Below are 21,178 nucleotides of genomic sequence, written 5' to 3'. Positions count from 1 at the left end.
TTAATTAAAATTTAAAATTTGGGTCAAAAGCCAATTAGAAAGAAGGGAAATGTGAAAGAGTTGTAGCAGTTATGAACTAAAATTTAAATCTGAACCTCCTGGAAATCATGTATGCATCATGATTTCTGGAGAGAATAACTTTGCTTTAGGATTGACTGAGATAAGTTTATCACATAAATAATTTCATTGTGGCAAGATTACCTAATTGGCAATGCCACATCTTCTGTATTTAGAAGACAAAGAGACAACTTTCAGAGGAATGTGGTTATAACAGTACGAGTTGATTTATGTAGATAACCTCTGATCAAATTCCGTTGGAGGGTGAAGATGAAAGAGATTAAGCAAAATGACGAGGGGATCTATCACCTTCATTCAAATATTAATTGTCTCAACCAAAGGCTAAAAAGTTGATGCATATTCATGGCTGAGGACTAAGACAAGATTTCAAAGGGCAATATTCTTTGTTTTTGATTGCAGAAATACATATCTATGTTTATGTACAAGACTTGTGAATGGCAGCCCTGGCATCTGTTGTCAACATTTAAGAAACTGATTCACACTTGGCCAGATGGAAGGCTCTCCTTCCTGTTTAGGAGACTATAGAGGGAGCCTACAATACAGCTGAGTGTGCTCTGTAAAAAATAGAAAAGAAAAGAAAAAAACACGGACACAGATGCTAGTGAGGCATTTGGGGAAATGTTTAGTTGAGCCCATTCTTAATATCAGTTGAGATGTTAAAAATTAACTATTATTTCAATGAAAGTATCTCAGTGTGGTTGTTCCTTCAGAGAAAGGCACATTACCTCTGTTATTGTTTGAAGTTGTACGTTTATCTGATGGAAGCTTTTATATATTTCTTAGGAAAGGGTCTATAGATTTCTTCCAAATCTCAAAGGACTCTCTAACCCCCAACATAGAAAGAAGCAGTTTTGTCGAGCGTTGAATTTTGTTCAAAATCTGCACTCTCTTATAAAATACCTCCAAAATGCAGAATGCATTGACAAACAGAATGGAATGATGTAGTTACCTATCACATATAACAGTGAAATCCTAACATTTTTAGATTCTGTGTTAATGGCATCAAGCTTAGCCTACTAAATATTTTATTTCTGGTGATCCTTCAAGTAATAGGAACTGGCACGGCAGATAGAAAGCATAAGGGACAATGAGCTGTGATGGCTTGCGGCTGATCAGAATTTGGAATTTTGTGGACAGATGCGATCAAAGAAGTGTTTTCACTTAGGATAACGTCCCCAACCTCTAGAAAATATTATGAATGGAACCTCACATATATACAACCTCCAGGGATCTCCATTTGCTACTCAAATAAAGAAAAAAAAAATCCTTAGCACGTCCAGAGAGTCCTTGCCTGGCCAACTCAAATTTCTTTCCTTTCACCATGACACCTCATTGTATTCACCCACTCCTCTGTGCTCAGCATTCACGCTACCTTCTTTCAGTTCCTTTGTCACTATTGTTCCCTCCTACCATCTTCCTCTGTCTGAAGCCTCAAGCCAGTTCTGTTCTCTTACTTAATTCCCATTCATCCTAAAATCCTTAACTCAAATGTTCTTCCTCAAGGAAACTGCTCTTGGCAGCTCTTTCTAGGTCAGGGGCTCCCTACGAGATACTTTCTCACCACTGTGTACCTTTGCTTAAAGCACATATCCCAGGGGTAACAGCACACATATTTATTTAATCATTTGCTTAATGTTTCTCTGTCCTACTCTATGTAAATTCAATGAAATTACGTGTGGCAAGATAATGTAGATGAAGTATTCTACTAATCCACAGGGAAAAAAATTATGATCTATAGATTTACATAACATATTACCCTAAAATCTAAATGGCTTTCTGTACTATATTCTTTATCCAAAATATATACTTTCTGACTTTATTTTCTAGTAAGGCGGTAGGTCCAATATTTGAAGAAGAACCATCAATTCTTCAATTGTTTTGCCCTTTAAAATAGTTTTTAATTTTCCACCCCCTTTTTGATTCAATACCAACTCCAACCGGACTCTGTTACCTCTTCTGTGGATTATTTGGACAAGTTAATTCTCCATTTCAAGCCTCCCTTTATTCAGATAATTCTTTTCAAAGACAGATCCAATCATCACTTGCTCTATTAAACTGAAATATCTCAACCTATCATTAAAGGTTTAACCTGAAAACCTTTACATTGATCCTCCAACCTCTAACCAATTTCCCATTTCCCCAGAAAAGTGAATAGCTAATAATAATGCAAAAAGTTATTTTCATTATCGTATATCTCTTATTTTCTACACTTGCAAGCATGCTTTTTCAATCACTTTGTTGGCCCCTTTGATGCCAGTTATTTCTGAATTCATTCTCCTTTCTTCTCCTGTGACCCAGGGGACTGACCCTTACAGACAACAGTTCCTTGTCCTCTGCCTTTGGGTGAGGTTTAGTCAATGGTTAGCCCTGCCCAGATTCTAGATCAGGAGGTAGAGTGAAATGGGGGGTTTATTTTCCTGGTGCCATTTCTGTGAGGTTGCCTTGGACTGGCTCTTTTTTTGTTTTTTAACTTTTTTTTACTGTATAATATAACATATATACAAAGCAAAGAAAGAAAAAAGCAATAGTTTCAAAACACTCTTCAACACGTAGTAACAGGACAGATCCCAGAGTTTGTAATGGGCTACCATATCATCCTGGGCAGGCTCTTAAGGCTGTCTGCAAATGGGGATTTGATTCAGTCCTTCCAGGTTACTCTAACTTCTCTTTCCCCTCATCATTTTTGGCCTTAGTGTGGTAACAACTCTGCTACTACTAACCATGGTTTACTGCACTATCCTTTATGGCTCTTCCCTAGTCCAACCATACCTTTATAAAATCTATCTTTGTAAAGAAACCTTCCCCAAATTATCCTAATTTGAGCATGCCAAGACCTTCCATGTGTCTGATGGTTTAGTACGCTGCCTTATTGCTGACATGTATTTCTCTCTATTTGCGTGGATTCTAAATTTTTCTACATATGTATGAATTTTGCTTTTAGAACATGAGATGCTGTGAGAACAAGATTCAAATTACAGGCCATTCATCACAGGATAGATACAGTTTTCACCCTCCTCAAACTGCCTCTTTCTTTTGCAAACTGACAAAAATCAATTGCCATGTGCTACAACTCTAAATACATAGTCTAAGATTTGGGCACCCATATATTACCTGGTTAAACTGATTTCAATTGCTCATATTCCAATCTTTGCTGTATTTGGATAAATCCTTAGAAGGTAAAAATCTTACATTAAACAATCTGCTATTATTCTTTTGGAAATGACCAAGTTCCTAAAGCTCATACTCCAAGTTGAATTCCTATTGGATATGTTCCAGATTCTTACCTTACAAATTTTTAACTGGCTTTTAACTGCTGTTGGCTCTGATATGGTGGTGAGTTGGGTTTTCAACCAGTTTTCAGTCGTGGTTGTCATCTGCTCCAATTGCTGCAGCTGATTATAGAAAGTGATGATGCTGTTCTGATACTCCAGCCAGTTAAGTCTCTCACTTAGCAACTGGCAGAACTCAATCCACCGGCTGTTCAGTTGTTCTGAGGCTTGTTTGATGCTGTCGGCGTTAACACCCTCTAGAAAGAAAGATTTTAAAAATATATCCCCTGCAGTCACACACAGAAAGAAACTATCTGAAAACAAACCCATCCAAACAGTAAAAGTATTCATACGGAGGATTTCAAACACATCAATTATTTATCGATAAACAAGTAAATGAACCTAGATGAGTTCTGATTAGCAGTTGCAAAGCATTAGTTGTACTTATTAAAGAATATGAAGGAAGTAAAGTAATAAATAAAGAGGCACAATGTGTGGAAGAGTAGAATAGGTTTAAATATAAGTAAAGTGGAAAAAGCTCTGACCCGGGGTGAAAAATTGGTCACGCAGAAATGATATTTTTCGATGTTTCAAAATAAATGGTAAAGAGTATCTGGAGTATTAAAATTATTTTCAAATATTAACTTACTTTTTAAAAAAAAATTGGTTTGGAAATTAGTTAAAGTGTTATTTGGGATGCTTTTTAAAAATCTAGGGTACATCGTTAACATGGTGATGTAAGACATTTCCTGGAAAAGTTGCCCCTCCAAAACAACTAATAAAGGGACAAATCCCACGTGCTTGGAAATGTGGAGGATGATAGAGACCAGAGAAGGACCTCACAAACCCTGAATCGAGGAAAAGGAAAAAACACCAAAAAAAAAAAAAGGTAGAAAATTTGCATCTTAGACACACCTGTCCAGACCCCCTCGCCTTCCACTCAGTCCCAAAGAGCTTAAGAGTCACCTAGAAGCAAGTTAGGAGCCTGCACATACTCAATCATAAGGACCAAAGTCTGCGGAGACCCAGGGCAGAAGGCAAGCTACTGGTGAGTGTGTGCATGCAAAAGGTCTTCTAGGAAACATGAGGGAACTCAGCAGAGTGGTTGGCAAGAGGCGCACAAGCCCAAACTGGTCTCTGATTGCTGGGGTAGTTAAACAAGCAAACAAAAAAATGGCCTTTTTGAATACTGACTGCATATGGTCCCTGGGATGGGATACTCTTGCAGGGAAGTTAACAGAGGCAGAAAAGCCACACTGAGACAGAGAGATAGAAAAAAAAAAAAAAGAAAACTGGACTGCTGTGAGGCAGGATGGATACCAGAACTGAACAGTGTAATGAAAAAGAGGCAGTGATTGAAGGAGAACAGTTAAACAAATCATAGCATGTGGAGAGAACACGCTGCACAAAACCAAACAGAACAGATCAGGATTCCTGGAGAAGGAAGAGAGCTGAAACAATTGTACATAAAAGAGCACCTTGAAAATTACACCTCATGTCAAGTGCAAAAAATGGGCACAGAAGACCTGAAAAAATCTGAACAGTTAAACATGGGCTATTCTTAAGTTTCAGCATAAACTGGACCAAGCATCAAAGAGTCTTAACACAATGTACAACAGAACCACAGGCAAGAGGAAGAACCTAACCTTCAGATGTAGCATATCAATATAATCAGATGTCCAGACACCTGCAAAAAAATTTACAAGCAATACAAGGAAACAGGAAGATACGGCTCTGTAAAGGGAACAAAATAAAACTTCAGAGAAGACACAGATGTTACATCAATTGGCCAAAGAAATTCAAACAAATCTCCTAAATAAATTCAGGGAGATAAAGGAAAACATGGATAGAAATAAACTAAATATGGATATAGAGTTAAAGGATATTAAGATGAAAATTAATGAGCAAAAAGAAAAAAATGGTAAGTTTTAAAAGAAACAGAACAAAAATTATGGGGATGAAAATCTCAATAATGGATTAAAAATACACTAGAGGCACACAACAGCAGGTTTTAACAAGCAGAAGAAAGAGTCAATGAACTAACAGACAGGACAACTGAAATTATACAGTCAGAGGAACAGATAGAGAAAAGAATAAGAAAAACTGATCAGGGTCTGAGGGATCTGAGTGACCTCATGAAGCAGACATTATGGGAGTCACAGAAGGAGAAAAAAAGGGAAAAGGGGCAGAAAGAATATTTGAGAAACTAGTGGGTGAAAATTTCCCAAATTTCATGAAAGGCACAAATATACATGTCCAAAAAACACAACGTACTGAGGATAAGCTAAATAACAAAGATGAAGAGAAAATTCTCAAGTATGTCACATATAAGGGATTCTGAATAAAATTGAGCACCAATTTCTCTTCAGATGCCATGGAGGTGAGAAGGCAGTTATATGATATATTTAACATACTGAAAAAGAAAAACTGCAAGTCCCAAATTCTTTATCCAGAAAAACTATCCTTCAAAAAATCAGAGAGACTTTAAAACATTCACAAATAAACGGAAACTGAGTTTACAACCAAAGGGCCAGTCCTACAAGAATCGCTAAAGGGAGTTTCTTCAGGTTGAAAAGAAAAGACAGGAGAGAGTGGCTTGGAGCAGTGTGAAGTGGAGAACTTCAGGAGAGGTAATCAATCAGGTAAATGCAAAACCCAATGGTACTTTATGCTTGATATATAACTATGCTATTTAATTCCAATAAAAATTAGAATACAACTGAACAGGAAGTAGACATATATTCCGATAATGGACACACAAAAAATAAAGAGGTAATGTGGGACAAAAGCAACCTAAAGAGGGGAAATGGAGAAATAAGGGAGCAGAGAACATGTATGCTGTTGAAGTTAAATGTGTATCTTTTCAAATTAGTAGGTTATACATTTAGATTTTATAATAGAAACCCCAGGGTAACTGCAAATAAAGTACTTATGAAATATATGGAAATGGAAATGAGAAAGGGATCAAAATGATACATGACAAAAGATCAATGAAACAGAAAGGGAGGCTACAATAAAGGAAAAGAGACAAAAATAAACCATATAAAAAGCGAAGGACAAAATGGATTATGTAAGTACTGCCTTTACAGTAGTAACACTGAATGTCAATGGATTAAACTACCCAATCAAAAGGCACAGATTGGCAGAATGGATCAAAAAGCACAATCCCACTATATGTTGTTTACAAGAGACTCACATTAGACCTAAAGGCACAAATAGGTTGAAAGTGAAAGAATGGGAAATGTTCCATGCAAATATGGCCAAAAGAGAGCAGGGGTAGCTATACTAATATCAGTCAAAATACAGAATAAAGTTATGAAGTATGAAACAACATGGACGGACCCTAAGGACATTATGCTGAGTGAGATTAGCCAGAAACAAAAGGACAAACACTGTATGGTCTCACTGATATAAACTGACATTAGTGAATAAACGTGGAGAAGTTCATTGGTAACAGAGATTATCAGGAGATAGAAATAGGGTAGGATATTGGATAATTGGAGCTGAAGGGATACAGATTGTGCAACAGGACTGAACGTAAAAACTCAGAAACAGACAGCACAATACTACCTAACTGTAATGCAATTATGTTAAAACACTGAATGAAGCTGAATGTGAGAATGATAGAGGGAGGAGGGCTGGGGGCACAAATGAAATCAGAAAGAAAGATAGGTGATAAAGACTGAGATGGTATAATCTAGGAATGCCTATAATGTGTAATGATAGTGACTAAATATACAAATTATAAAAATGTTTTTGCATGAGGAAGAACAAAGGAATGTCATTACTGCAGGGTGCTGAAAATAGATGGTAATTAATATTTTAAAATTTTAACTTATGTTTGAGACTAAAGCAAAAAATGTTTCTTTGGTACAAAATTTACATTTTGACTAGTGCATTTCCTAATATAACTTATGTAGACGGCTTAATTGAAAACCATAAGTACATGGAACCTTGAGTAGGACATGAGATTTTGTTGGTTTGTCCAGAGTGATGCCCCGTTAAATTCCAGAGTGATTTGAACAGTGAATAAAAAAGTATTTGCCAAGTCCCCTTTGGGGAATGGTAAGAAAGGGGGAAAATTCAACTTCCCCAAGTTGAATTCTTGATATTCTCACAAGCAGTATGGACAACCAAAGCTATAGGCTCAGCCCCCAATCCTGGGGTTTGTTCATATGAAACTTAACCCCATGAAGGATAGGTCAAGTCTACTTAAAATTAGGCCTAAGAGTCACCCCCAAGAGAACCTCTTTTGTTGCTCAGATGTGGCCTCTCTCTCCAGCCAACACAACAAGCAAACTCACAACCCTCCCCCTGTCTACATGGCACATGACTCCCAGGGGTGTGGACCTTCCTGACAACATAGGACAAAAATCCTAGAATGAGCTGAGACTCAGCATCAAGGGATTGAGAAAACCCCTAGAATGAGTTGAGACTCAGCATCAAGGGATTGAGAAAACCTTCTTGACCAAAAGGGGGAAGAGTGAAATGAGACAAAATAAAGTGTCAATGGCTGAGAAATTCCAAAGAGAGTTGAGAGGTTATCCTGGAGGTTATTCTTATGCATTAAATAGATAGCACCTTGTTATTCAAGATGTAATGGAGAGGCTGGAGGGAACTGCCTGAAAATGTAGAGCTGTGTTCCAGCAGCCATGTTTCTTGGAGATGAATGTATAATGATATAACTTTCACAGTGTGACTGTGCGATTGTGAAAACCTGTGTCTGATGCTCCTTTTATCCACCTTACCAACAGATGAGTAAAACATATGGAATAAAAATAAAGAACAGGGGGAACAAATGTTAAAATAACTTTAGATTGAAATGCTAGTGATCAATGAAAGGGAAGGGTAAGGGGTATGGTATGTATGAATTTTTCTCTGTTTTCTTTTTATTTCTTTTTCTGAATAGATGCAAATGTTCCAAGAAATGATCATGATGATGAATATGCAACTATGTGATGATATTGTGAATTACTGATTATATATGTAGAATGGAATGATCAAAAGTTAAGAATCTTTGTGTTTGGTGTTTTTTGGTATTTAAAAAAATTAAAAATTAAATTAAAAAATATCAGTCAAAATAGATCTTATGTCAAAAGCTGATAGAAGATCAAACTTTGGAGGAATGAGTGAAAGTCTTCAATGTTAAAAAAATTCTGATGCAAGAGACAAAGAAGTTCACGCTATACTAATGACAGAGTCAGTTCACTGAGAAGAAATAACAACACAAATATTTGTGCACATAATCATACTGCCACAAAATACATGAGAGAGATGCTGGCAAAACTGAAGGGAGAAACAGACACCTCTACAATAATAGTTGGATAATTCAATATACCACCTTCATCAATAGAGAGAACATCTAGAGAGAAGATCTATAAGGAAACAGAAAACTCAAATAATATCATAAAAGAACTAGACCAAAGAGATATATGCAGAACATTGCACCCCAAAACCGCAGGACACACATTCTTCTTAAGTGCATATGGATTGTTCTCCCAGACAGAACACATATGGGGTCACAAAACAAGTTTCAATAAGTAGAAAAAGACTGAAATTATATAAAGCCACAATGGAATGAATCTAGAAAGGATTAAGAGATCAAGAACTAGAATACCCACAAATATATGGAAGGTAAATAGCACTCTTAAACAACCAATGGGTCGAAGAGGAAATCAGAAGGGAAATCAGTTAATATCTTAAAAAGAATGAAAACAATAACAATATATAAAAACTTACAGGACACAGTGAAGGCACTGCTCAAAGAAAATTTGGAGCCCTAAACGATTACATTAAAAAATAAGAAACAGGTTAAATCAAAGACCTAATAGCACACCTGGACGTACTGGAAAAAAGAACAGCAAACTAAACCCAAAGTGAACAGAAGGAAAGAAATAACAAAGATAGAGCAGAAATAAATGAAGTTGAGAATTATTTTTTTTTAGAGAGCATGGAAAACTACAAAACTTTTCTAAAACAAATCAAGGATCTAAATAATGGAAGGTCATTCCATGATCATTGATTGGAAGAATAGCTAGCATTAAGATGTTAATTCTACCCAAAACAATTTAAAGATTTAATGCAATCCCAATTAAAATTCCAGCAACTTTCTTTGTAGGAATGGAAAAGCCTATCATTAAATTTACTTGGAAGGAAAAGGAGCCCCATCCTGAAAAAGAACAAAGTTGGCGGAATCACACTTAATGACTTTAAAACTTATTACAAATTTGCAGTGCTCAAAACAATATGGTATTGGCACAAAGACAGACATATAGACCGGTGGAATCAAATTGAGAGTTCAGAAATAGACCATCACATCTATGGTCAAATGATTTTTGACAAGGGTTCCAATTCCACTAAATTCAGAAAGAATAGTTTCTTCAACAAATGATGCTGGGAAAACTGGATAATAATATGAAAAAGAATGAACGAGGAGCCCTATCTTACACCTTACAGAAAAATTAACTCAAAGTGGATCAAAGACCTAATTAGAAGAACCAGGACTATAAAATTCCTAGAGGAAAACTTAGAGAACTGAAGGGAACTTATGTTAAACAACAGTTTCTTAGACTTTACACCCAAAGCACAAGCAACAAAAGAAAAAATATACAAATGGGACTTCACCAAAATTAAAATCTTTTGTGCATCAAAGGACTTTTTTCTCACCAAAGTAAAAAGACAACCTACTTAATGGGAGAAAATATTTGTGAACCATATATTCTACAATAAAAAGGTAAACATTTTTTTAAATGGGCATAAGACTTTAACAGACATATCTCCAAAAAAGATAAACAAATGGCAAAAAAAAAAAACACGTGAAAAGATGCTCAACATCAGTAACTATGAGGGAAGTGTAAATCAAAGCCACAATGAGATACTACTTCACATCCACTAGAACAGTTAGTATTTAAAAAGTGGAAATAACAAGTTTTGGTAAAGATATGGAGAAATGGAATGATCATGCAGTTGCTACTCACATTTGATCTAGTAACCCCATTTCTAGGTATATACCCAAAGAACTGAAAGCAGGGACACAAACAGGTATAATGCACACCAACGTTCATAGTGACATTATTCACAGTTGCTTAAAGACGGAAGCAACCCAAGTGTCCATCAATTGATGAGTGGATAAATAAAATATGGTATATGCATACAATGGAATATTATTCAGCCATAGAAAGGAATGAGGTTCTGATACATGCAACAATGTAGATGAACCCTGAAGACATCATGTTGAATGAAATATGCCTGACACAAAAGGATAGATATTGTATGATCTCACTGACATGAAATAATTAGGATAAGCCAACTCATAGTGTCAGAATCTAGAATATAAATTATCAGGTGCCAGGGTGAGGGCAGTTCCTATTTGGACTAACTATAAAATTTTGGTAATGGATGATGGTGATGGTAACACAACATCGTGAATGTAATTAAAAGCACTGAATTATATTTTTGAATGTGAGTAAAAGGGGAAAATTGATGTTCTATATATGCTACTAGAATAAAAATTAAAACAGATACAGGACTATACAATGTAAACAACAATGTTATTGTAAATGATGGGTTATAGTTTATGGTCCAATTGTAAAAATGCTCTTTTGTTAATTGTAACAAAGTGTTCACAGCAGGGTATACTGGAGGCCTGTATTTTATACATGATTTTTCTTTAATGAAACAGGCACTAGGAAGTAGTTTTTCTAATATGATAAAAAGATTTTCATTTACAAATGTGGAAGTAGATCCAAAATTTTTAAATCATCTACAACGCAAAGCTAAAGCAGGAAAAAGTATATAAAGAGCAAAATGGAAACACAAGTACCTCATTATCAACATCAGCCTTCTGGAGTGCATATTATGTGCCAGCAATATGCTAGGCCTTTTCATATATGTTATCTTTTTTTTAATTTGTCATATTGTGATATATGACTAATGCCAATCCAAGTATACATCATTCAATATTGAAATAGAGCAACATCATGCAATGCTATGGGTAAAAATATTCAAATTCTTTACACTTAGTTCATAAAACCTAGACTTTCTTAGATGTATTAGTTTGTAAACAATAATTCTCTTAATAAAAGGCATTGTATAAAGAAGATAAAGGTTAAATATGGTATTATGCATTTTAAAGCACAACTACTTTAGCACTGATAATGTTCTTATATTTTTGAAAGATTAAATATTCGAATGTTTCCTATTCCTCCATCTACCACAGCAATGTAGAAAGAGAGCAAAAGTTCAATATGAGATGTTTCTCAAGATTAAAATACCCAATGGGTAAGGTGATTTAGAAGACCAGGTTGTCTAAGAGAACAGCCTTTTATGAATGCTCATTGCACTCACCTCAACAGTAATATGATGTGGTTAATTGGCACATTAAGTTATTGAAAAGTCTGGAGAGGAGTTCAAGCAAATAGAGGATCTGTGGGTTTGCTAACTTGTATACTTCTCCCACGCTATCCTATCCTTTTGTAAGACTAAAATATATATATATATATATTAGAATATATATATTAGAATTCAACAACTCTATTCTTTTATTCTCTTTCACTTTTTTTTTCTGCATAGATTTTATGTTGAATTTTGTTGCAATCATCTTATGCTGCCAAACCACATCTCTCAATACATTTGAAACACAACTCTATCTTCACTGGTTTCAAAATATGACACCTCCCAGGATTTCACTGGAGAAAACAAACTTCACAAATATTGGCAACAATCTTTTTCTCCTTCTGTAGCTGACATATTTTTTGAAGAAAAACACTTTTTAAAAAACACTTATAAAAAGAGAATATATACACGTCTCCATATATCCAGCTATAAAAGGCAGTCCCAGCTTTGCAGCAGCTAAATATTGTTTTAATATCTTCCTAATACTTAAGGGAGCAATTGGTCTTATTGAGATATCTTGACGTGTGCTATGATAACTTGGTTTTGAGGAGTGATCAAGAATGTAGCAAAATAAGTTCTTGGGGATTCCACTAAGTGACTGTACTTGTAAAATGATCAAGTTTACTGCAAAGTACAAGAGATGAATCTTAAAATTCAGTCATATGGGCACTCAGCTTCAGAAAAAGAGTAGTAGTATAATATGATAGCATTATTTTCTGGCAAATGAAAAGGAGTAATTTAAAAATGCACAAGAGAATGTTTTAAATTACGTATGTAATACACAAAAATTAGCCATAGGTCTAAATTATCAAGTGTTTAACAGAAGTATTTTTAGCCTTCGCTGAAATTTAACTTATACATGCACTTAGAAGGAAGTCTATGGTGTGTAACAAATTAATATAAACCAGACATTAGGTAGGCAAATAAGAGATACTAAAGTAAACTAAAGTTACTGATGGACTGATGCTGGGTTCAATCTTAGGTAACATTTGTCTAAAGGATAAGCGAACACAGAGAGAAATTTCTTTCTGCCATTGAGAGAAGATAATCATACAAAGAGGCCAAGACAGTGGAAAATAAAATCATATTTCTCAATATAAATGATGCATATGAATTTAATTTGTAAAAGATAAATCAAACTATAATGAAGTATTAATCGATTCTGAGTTATCTATTAAAATCTGGGGATAGAACATGATCTTGGATGGGCTATATAAGGAAGGAGAAAAGGCGCAAAAGGACATTATTAGGACATATGAAAAAAATTGAATATAGTCTATAAGCTTTAGATTAATGTTAAATTTCTTGAACTTGACAACTGCACTTAAGGTGGTTACATAAGTTAATATCCTTGTTCTTACAAAATGTACATGGCCGTATTAAGTTCAAGGAGCATGAGGTATTTAATCTATACTCGAAAGTGTTCAGAAAAATGGACTGATAGATAGGCAGATAGATAAAACGTGGATGGATGGATGGACAGAATGATATGGCAAAATGTTAATAACGGTGGATTTGGGTGTCTGGGGGGATAGGTATATGCTGTAGCTCTCTGTATGGGGTCTGTATTATTTTTGTAATTGTTCTAAATGTTGGAAAATATATCAACATAAAAAACTGAATGACAACAACAAAGATCCCAGCATAAGTTTCATTGAGTCACTGTGGATCATTACCCAAAGATAACAAAGATTTTGTGTCAAAAATACCAAGATACTAAACATCACTGTAAAGGGAATTCAAATCAATGATAAAAGTTAACTTTGTGCAAACCTAAAACATTATGAAACCCACAATACACTCTATTTATAGGCATATTGATTTTAAATAATAATTGAGCAAAGGTAAACAAAATAAATCAGTGCAAAAAACAAGGACTTCCATATTAAGATAACTAGGGTAGGAGGGCAAAAAAGCACAGAAGTTAACAATGAGAGCTCAGGCATTACATCTGAGCTCAGAATAAACTGGGGTCAGTCATATAATCTTATTGGTTCTTATTTTTCTTATCAATGCAATGAGGATAAAAATAGATTTGACCTCATAGGGTTACTATGAAGATTCTAAGAGTTAATGTATATGAAGGACTTACACAAAGCCTGACACATAACAGACAACCAGGAAATATTAGGAAATGTTAATACAAAGGACATTTTTAAAAAACAATATGTAAGAAACAAGAAAAGAGACCAAATCTCCCAAATATTGAAATGCTGTCCTTTAAATGACTGAATGAAGTTATCTAGGAAAAAATAAAAGAGTAATATGCTTAAATGGACCTGTATGATAAAGAAAGTGTATACATACATTTTTTTAAAAGAATACATCAGTATTTGGTGATGAATTCCTAAGAGCTTATGAGAGAATCTTGGAATATTTGGCCACACATCTGTAATCATGTGTAAATCAAAGTAATAGGGGACAATGAAGCCACAAACTCAAAACAAAAATTTCTAGATGTCACTGACAAGGATAGGAAGTTGACTGCAGAGAATCAGAAGTTTTATTGTGAAGTATTTGCATGTAAATATTGTACTAATTCATTTTTAAATATACCTCCTGCTTTTAACATTTCCTTCTATACTTTGAGTCCCTCCAAGAAAAATGTCTTCATTAAGAGGATCTGATAGAGTGCTCAGCTTAGAACAGGAACTGAATAAATACTTGTGAACTCACCCAACACCAAATGGACAGCTTGCTTCATGAGAATATAAATAGTAAGAGGGGAGGGCAGTACTCACAGAAGCAAAAAGCCAAACACAAACATACATGCAATCTCTCTCGCTTCAAGTTTGTTTTAAAATAGTTGCAGTATTGTGATGGGGTGGGGTGGGGGGACAGTTGGAAGCACTGTCACATTATTTAATGTATCATTACATATTGATGTATTTAATGGAGAAATGACATTACTTTGTACTTCACGGATTAATTTGCCATGCATTCTGCTGATATTTTAAGAAGGTCTCCTCAAAGTTTTGTAGAATAAATAAGGGTACTAAATGTCTCCCAAGTGAATATTCACATTTGAATAATTTTATGATTATGCATAACTGTTATACGTGTAAGTACTTAATAGAATTATGCTCCCTAACTCAACTGAAAATTTTAAGGTTTATGACAGTTTGCAAGTGTAACTTATCTGTGAAATTTTAAAGTATTCAATCATTTGAGCATCTGTTTTACTAATTTTTTGCGAGCTATTTGAAGAGTACAAACACTAACTCACCATTATGAACAATACTTATGGTAACTATTTTGCAGTAGCACATTAGAATCTCAGGGATGATGGATCATAATCCATTCATATCTCATATTCTAAACAACCCCTGAAATAGTCTATGAATAAATATATTGCACCCAGAGGAAATGGATCATTACTTGAAGTGCATCCATTAATTTTATTACTTGTGTACAGTGCATAACAGACTGTTAGAATAATTTTAATTGTGCACCACCTTCCATGCAAGTACTTCAGAACTGCCACTTAAAGTGAAGTATTCCTCATTAAGTAGATTCATCATTAGCCATGGAACCAGGGAAGAATAATGCAAAATCTGCGTTTTCAGAGCTCTTGAATTAGTAGAATATTGGCAATGAAAAGTTAAAATAAAGTTGCTAATAAATAGTCTCCTTATTTTCGTTGTACTTTAAGTGAGGGTCATTATAACTCTATTTGGCACTCAATGTAGTAATCTATGGTGTGACAGAAATTTATTCAGAATTCATGAAGATAAGGTCTGAGTATTGTAAGACTTAATTTCTAGAGGCTACTCTGACCATGCTAGCTTTTATATAACACGTCAGTCATGTTTCCAAAAAAGTGAAGAGAGCCCTTTTTGCATTTTTTATATTTCCAAGCATCATAGAATCATGAGAAAAAAGTCAGATTCCTGCACATATTTGTTTGTGCCACTAATTTCCCACAAAAGCAGTGACAACTATGATCTCCTCTCTTCACACACACACACACACACACACACACACACACACACACAAACACAGGGGTTCTTCCTTTTGGAAATTAGAGTTCAACCAAGAAAAATGTGTTTGTCAATTAACAGCATTTACTGAGTGTGAATTCTCTGTAGAGCATAACTCCAAATGCCAGGGGGAGAAACTGGAAGCTTAAATCAAATTGCTGGGAACTGAGGAGGGAGTAAAAGAAGATGAAATGGGTGCATGGATGGAAGGCAACTAATTCACAATGTGGAGGCTAGATCACTGAGAAATAGTACCATTTCAATGCCCCATTGGTGTGCAGACCAGTTGCAAACTCTCTTCTCATTAAAATAGATGGTTAGAACAGTTATTGCCACTGAAAATTCCTCACAGCAATGTGAACAAAAGATCAAGAGAGGTTTGGCTGTGAGGTGAGCCAAAATGACTATAATCCTTGCCCTTGACCAACTGAAAACAATCTGTTGGCCAAACTCAAACTCAAATGACTCAAACTGAAAGCACTTAAAGAGCTATAAATCACAATATCAAAATACTGTTACATGGTTAGTATTATAGATAAGAAAGGCCCTTTCTCTGTGTGATAGCCCTGTGCTATTTAATTACAATTCTTAGCAGACTTACTATTAGGTATCACCTCAAACATGATTATCTAGCACTCAGGGAAAGATGGTTTTGGAGATATTATTTCAGTCTAATATGCTGATAATGATTACTTTTATTTAAACATTTCCTTCGTGTGATTGTCTTTAGGCTCCTAATTAACATACAGAAAACCACACTTAGAAATTGAAAGTGAACCCAACTTAATATAGAAGACATCACCAACCCTATTACATAGTTATAGTATAGTACCTTCTCTGCAAATAGTGCTGAAACCACTTTATAGCATAAAAAAGGGGGATTTGAGCTTTGCTTATATGTGTTTTTAAATTATTGTTTTGCTTTTGTGTATCAAAGAACTTTGTCAAGAAAGTAAAAAGGCAGCCTACACAATGGGAGACAATGTTTGGAAATGACATATCAGATAAGGGCCTAGCATCCAGAATATATAACAACAAAAAGACAAACAACCCAATTGCAAAATGGACAAAAGACATGAACAGACACTTCTCAGAAGATGAAATACAAATGGCCAAAAAGCATGTGAAAAGATGGTCAACTTCATTGGCTATTAGGGAAATGCAAATCAAAACCACAATGAGATATCATCTCACACCCACCAGAATGGCCACTATCAAAAGAACACAAACCGACAAGTGCTAGAGAGGATGTGGAGAGAAAAGCACACCGATCCATTGCTGGAGGGAATGTAAAATGGTACAACTGCTGAGGAAGGCAGTTTGGCAGTTCCTCAGGAAGCTAACTATAGAACTGCCATATGATCCAGCAATCCCATTGCTAGGTATCTATTCAGAGGACATGAGGGCAAGGACACAAACGGACCTTTGCACACTGTTTATAGCAGCACTATTTACAATTGCCAAGAGATGGAAACAGCCCAAATGTCCATCAACAGATGAATGGCTAAACAAGCTGCAGTATATACACACAATGGAATATTATGCAGCTGTAAAAAAGAAGAAAATCATGACACACGTAACAATGTAGAAAGAACTTGAGGACATGTTATGTTGAGTGAAATTAGCCAGAAACAAAAGCACAAACACTGTATGGTGTTATTGACATGAACTAATGTTAATGAGTGAACTTGGAGAACTTCGGTTAAGAAAACAGGTTATCAGGAAATAGAAATAGGTAGAGATTGGGTAATTGGAGCCGAAGGGATACAGATTGTGCAACAGGACTGATTGTAAAAATTCAAAAATGGATAGCACAATACTACCTAACCGTAATACAATAATGTGGGTACACTGAATGAAGCTGAATGAGAGAATGATAGAGGGAGGAGGGCTAGGGGCACATATGAAACCAGAAAGAAAGATAGATGATAAAGACTGAGATGGTATAATCTAGGAATGCCTAAAGTGTACAATGATAGTGACTAGATGTACAAATTAAAATGTTTTTGCATGAGGAAGAACAAAGTAATGTCAATATTGTAGGGTGTTGAAAATAGATGGTCATTCATATTTAAAAACTTCAACTTCTTTGTTGGAGTAAAGCAAGAAATGTTCATTTGGTACAAAATGTATATTTTGACTAGAGCATTTCTTAATTTAATTTATTTGGACAGTTTAATTGACCATCATAAGTACATAGAACCTTGAGTAGGGCATGAGATTTTGTAGGCTTGTCCAGGTTAGTATGATGCCCCAATAAATCCCAGAGTGATTTGAAGAGTAAATAAAGAAGTATTTGTAAAGCATCCTCGGTGGAATGGGGAGAAAGGCGGGGGGGGGGGGGAACTCAACTTCCCCGTTTGGAAGATTCCTGATACTCTCGCAAGCAGTAGAGACAACCAAATCAATAGGCTGAGCCCTCAATCCTGGGATTTGTCCCTAAGAAACTTATCCCTGCAAAGGATAGGCTAAGCCTATTTAAAATTAAGCCTAAGAGTCACCCCCAGAGAACCTCTTTTGTTGCTCAGATGTGGCCTCTCTCTCTCTCTCTCTCTCTCTCTCTCTCTCTCAGTCAACACGACAAGCAAACTCACCACCCTCTCTACACGGGACATGACTCCCAGGGGTATAAACCTCCCTGGTAACATGGGACAGAAATCCTAGAATGAGCCAGGACTCAGCATCAAAGGATTGAGAAAACCTTCTCAACCGAAAGGGGGAAGAGAGAAATGAGACAAAATAAAGTGTCAGTGGCTGAGAGATTTAAAACATAGTCAAGAGGCACACGCCCCGCAGCAGCCGAGCCGCCCGACCTCCCTACCCCCTCTCTTTCTCCCCCGGACCGCCGCGCGGCGCACGCGCCCCGCAGCAGCCGAGCCGCCCGACCTCCCTACCCCCTCTCTTTCTCCCCCGGACCGCCGCGCGGCGCACGCGCCCCGCAGCAGCCGAGCCGCCCGACCTCCCTACCCCCCTCCTCCCCCTCCTGCTCCAGCTGCTCTCCAACCAACACGGTGCCCTCTTCCCCCGCCTTCACCGTGCTCCTCCGCTACCAGCCTCGACAGCCTTGCCGCCCTCACCTTTCATCCTCCAGAACAACTACTGGGGGAGTGGAGATAATACAGAGCAGCTCCCGGAGCCACGAGGGAGATCAAAGGGACAGCGTACCCCATCCTGGAACGGCTGACTATCTGGGAGAACCAGCTCCGGTGAGATCACCAAGGGGCACGGGCTTTCGTGGGTGGGACAGCAAGCGACCGGAGTCCCTCCCTTCCACCTTCCCAGGCCAGCTGGTAGAATTGGACAGGCGGTCCCCTTAGGCCGCGGCGGCTGGTGCCCCCACCACACGAGGCCCCCCGGAACAACTGAGATAGTTGGGTCGGAAATCCCCAGACTGCGGAGAACAGTGACCGGGGGATCCCTTCCAAACACGTGACTCCCCCGTCGGCTGGGAGCAGTGCACTCTCCCGGGCTGCGACAGCTGGCGCCCTCCCGCCACGCTTGGTGCCCCGGGCCGACTAGCTAATTTGGCCGGACGCTCTCCTGTGCTGCGACAGCCGGCGACCCTCCCCGCGTTTGGAACCCCGGGCCGGCTGGCATTCTTCCAAGACGCTTCGGTTGCCGAACCTCCCCTACGGCGAGAGTTTTCCAGAGTTGAGGGACCCACAGCAACTTTCGCTGGTGGAACCCACAGACAGGCGTGTGCCACGTGCGCCACCTACTGGGCAGGATAGGAAGAACAGAACCCAGAGACTGCGCAGAAAAATCTTTCAACCTGTGGGGTCGAACACCCGGGGAAATCTGACTAAATGCCCAGACGCCAGCAGAAGATAACGGATCACGCTCAGAAAATTGAACATATGGCCCAGTCAAACGAAGAAACCAATAGTTCAAATGAGATACAGGAGCTGAAACAACTAATGCTGAATATACGAACAGAAATGGAAAACCTCTTCAAAAACGAAATCGATAAATTGAGGGAGGACATGAAGAAGACATGGGCTGAACATAAAGAAGAAATAGAAAAACTGAAAAAACAAATCACAGAACTTATGGAAGTGAAAGATAAAGTAGAAAAGATGGAAAAAACAATGGATACCTACAATGACAGATTTAAAGAAACAGAAGATAGAATTAGTGATTTGGAGGATGAAACATCTGAACTCCAAAAAGAAACAGAAACTATCCGGAAAAGAATGGAAAAATTTGAACAAGGTATCAGGGAACTCAAGGACAATGTGAACCGTACAAATATACGTGTAGTGGGTATCCCAGAAGGAGAAGAGAAGGGAAAAGGAGGAGAAAAACTAATGGAAGAAATTATCACTGAAAATTTCCCAACTCTTATGAAAGACCTAAAATTACAGATCCAAGAAGTGCAGCGCACCCCAAAGAGATTAGACACAAATAGGGGTTCCCCAAGACACTTACTAGTTAGAATGTCAGAGGTCAAAGAGAAAGAGAGGATCTTGAAGGCAGCGAGAGAAAAACAATCCGTCACATACAAGGGAAACCCAATAAGACTATGCGTAGATTTCTCAGCAGAAACCATGGAAGCTAGAAGACAGTGGGATGATATATTTAAGTTACTAAAAGAGAAAAACTGCCAGCCAAGACTCCTATATCCAGCAAAATTGTCCTTCAAAAATGAGGGAGAAATTAAAACATTCTCAGACAAAAAGTCACTAAGAGAATTTGTGACCAAGAGACCAGCTTTGCAAGAAATACTAAAGGAAGCACTAGAGTCAGATACAAAAAGACAGAAGAGAGAGACATGGAGAAAAGTGTAGAAAGAAGGAAAGACAGATATGATATATATAATACAAAAGGCAAAATGGTAGAGGAAAATATTATCCAAACAGTAATAACTCTAAATGTCAATGGACTGAATTCCCCAATTAAAAGACATAGACTGGCAGAATGGATTAAAAAACAGGATCCTTCTATATGCTGTCTACAGGAAACACATCTTAGACCCAAAGATAAATATAGGTTGAAAGTGAAAGGTTGGGAAAAGATATTTCATGCAAACAACAACCAGAAAAGAGCAGGAGTGGCTATACTAATATCCAACAAATTAGACTTCAAATGTAAAACAGTTAAAAGAGACAAAGAAGGACACTATATACTAATAAAAGGAACAATTAAACAAGAAGACATAACAATCATAAATATTTACGCACCGAACCAGAATGCCCCAAAATACGTGAGGAATACACTGCAAACACTGAAAAGGGAAATAGACACATATACCATAATAGTTGGAGACTTCAATTCACCACTCTCATCAATGGACAGAACATCTACACAGAGGATCAATAAAGAAATAGAGAACCTGAATATTACTATAAATGAACTTGACTTAACAGACATTTATAGGACATTACATCCCACAACAGCAGGATACACCTTTTTTTCAAGTGCTCATGGATCATTCTCAAAGATAGACCATATGCTGGG

General features: G+C 36.9%; 1 protein-coding gene across 8 annotated transcripts in view; it reads right to left on the bottom strand.

Moving 5' to 3' along the window:
- The window catches only part of DMD (dystrophin), a 2,428,671-nt gene that overhangs the window by 1,359,921 nt on the left and 1,047,572 nt on the right, over positions 1-21,178 (bottom strand). For all 8 annotated transcript variants that reach the window (XM_077145121.1, XM_077145123.1, XM_077145120.1 and 5 more), the window contains one exon: positions 3,363-3,604. In XM_077145121.1, coding sequence (XP_077001236.1) covers positions 3,363-3,604 — 242 coding nt within the window. The remainder of the gene's footprint in view (positions 1-3,362; positions 3,605-21,178) is intronic.

The sequence above is a fragment of the Tamandua tetradactyla genome, chromosome X, assembly GCF_023851605.1.
Source record: "Tamandua tetradactyla isolate mTamTet1 chromosome X, mTamTet1.pri, whole genome shotgun sequence".
In the NCBI taxonomy this organism is placed as follows: Eukaryota; Metazoa; Chordata; class Mammalia; order Pilosa; family Myrmecophagidae; genus Tamandua; species Tamandua tetradactyla.
This window is presented reverse-complemented; position numbering and strand designations above follow the sequence as displayed.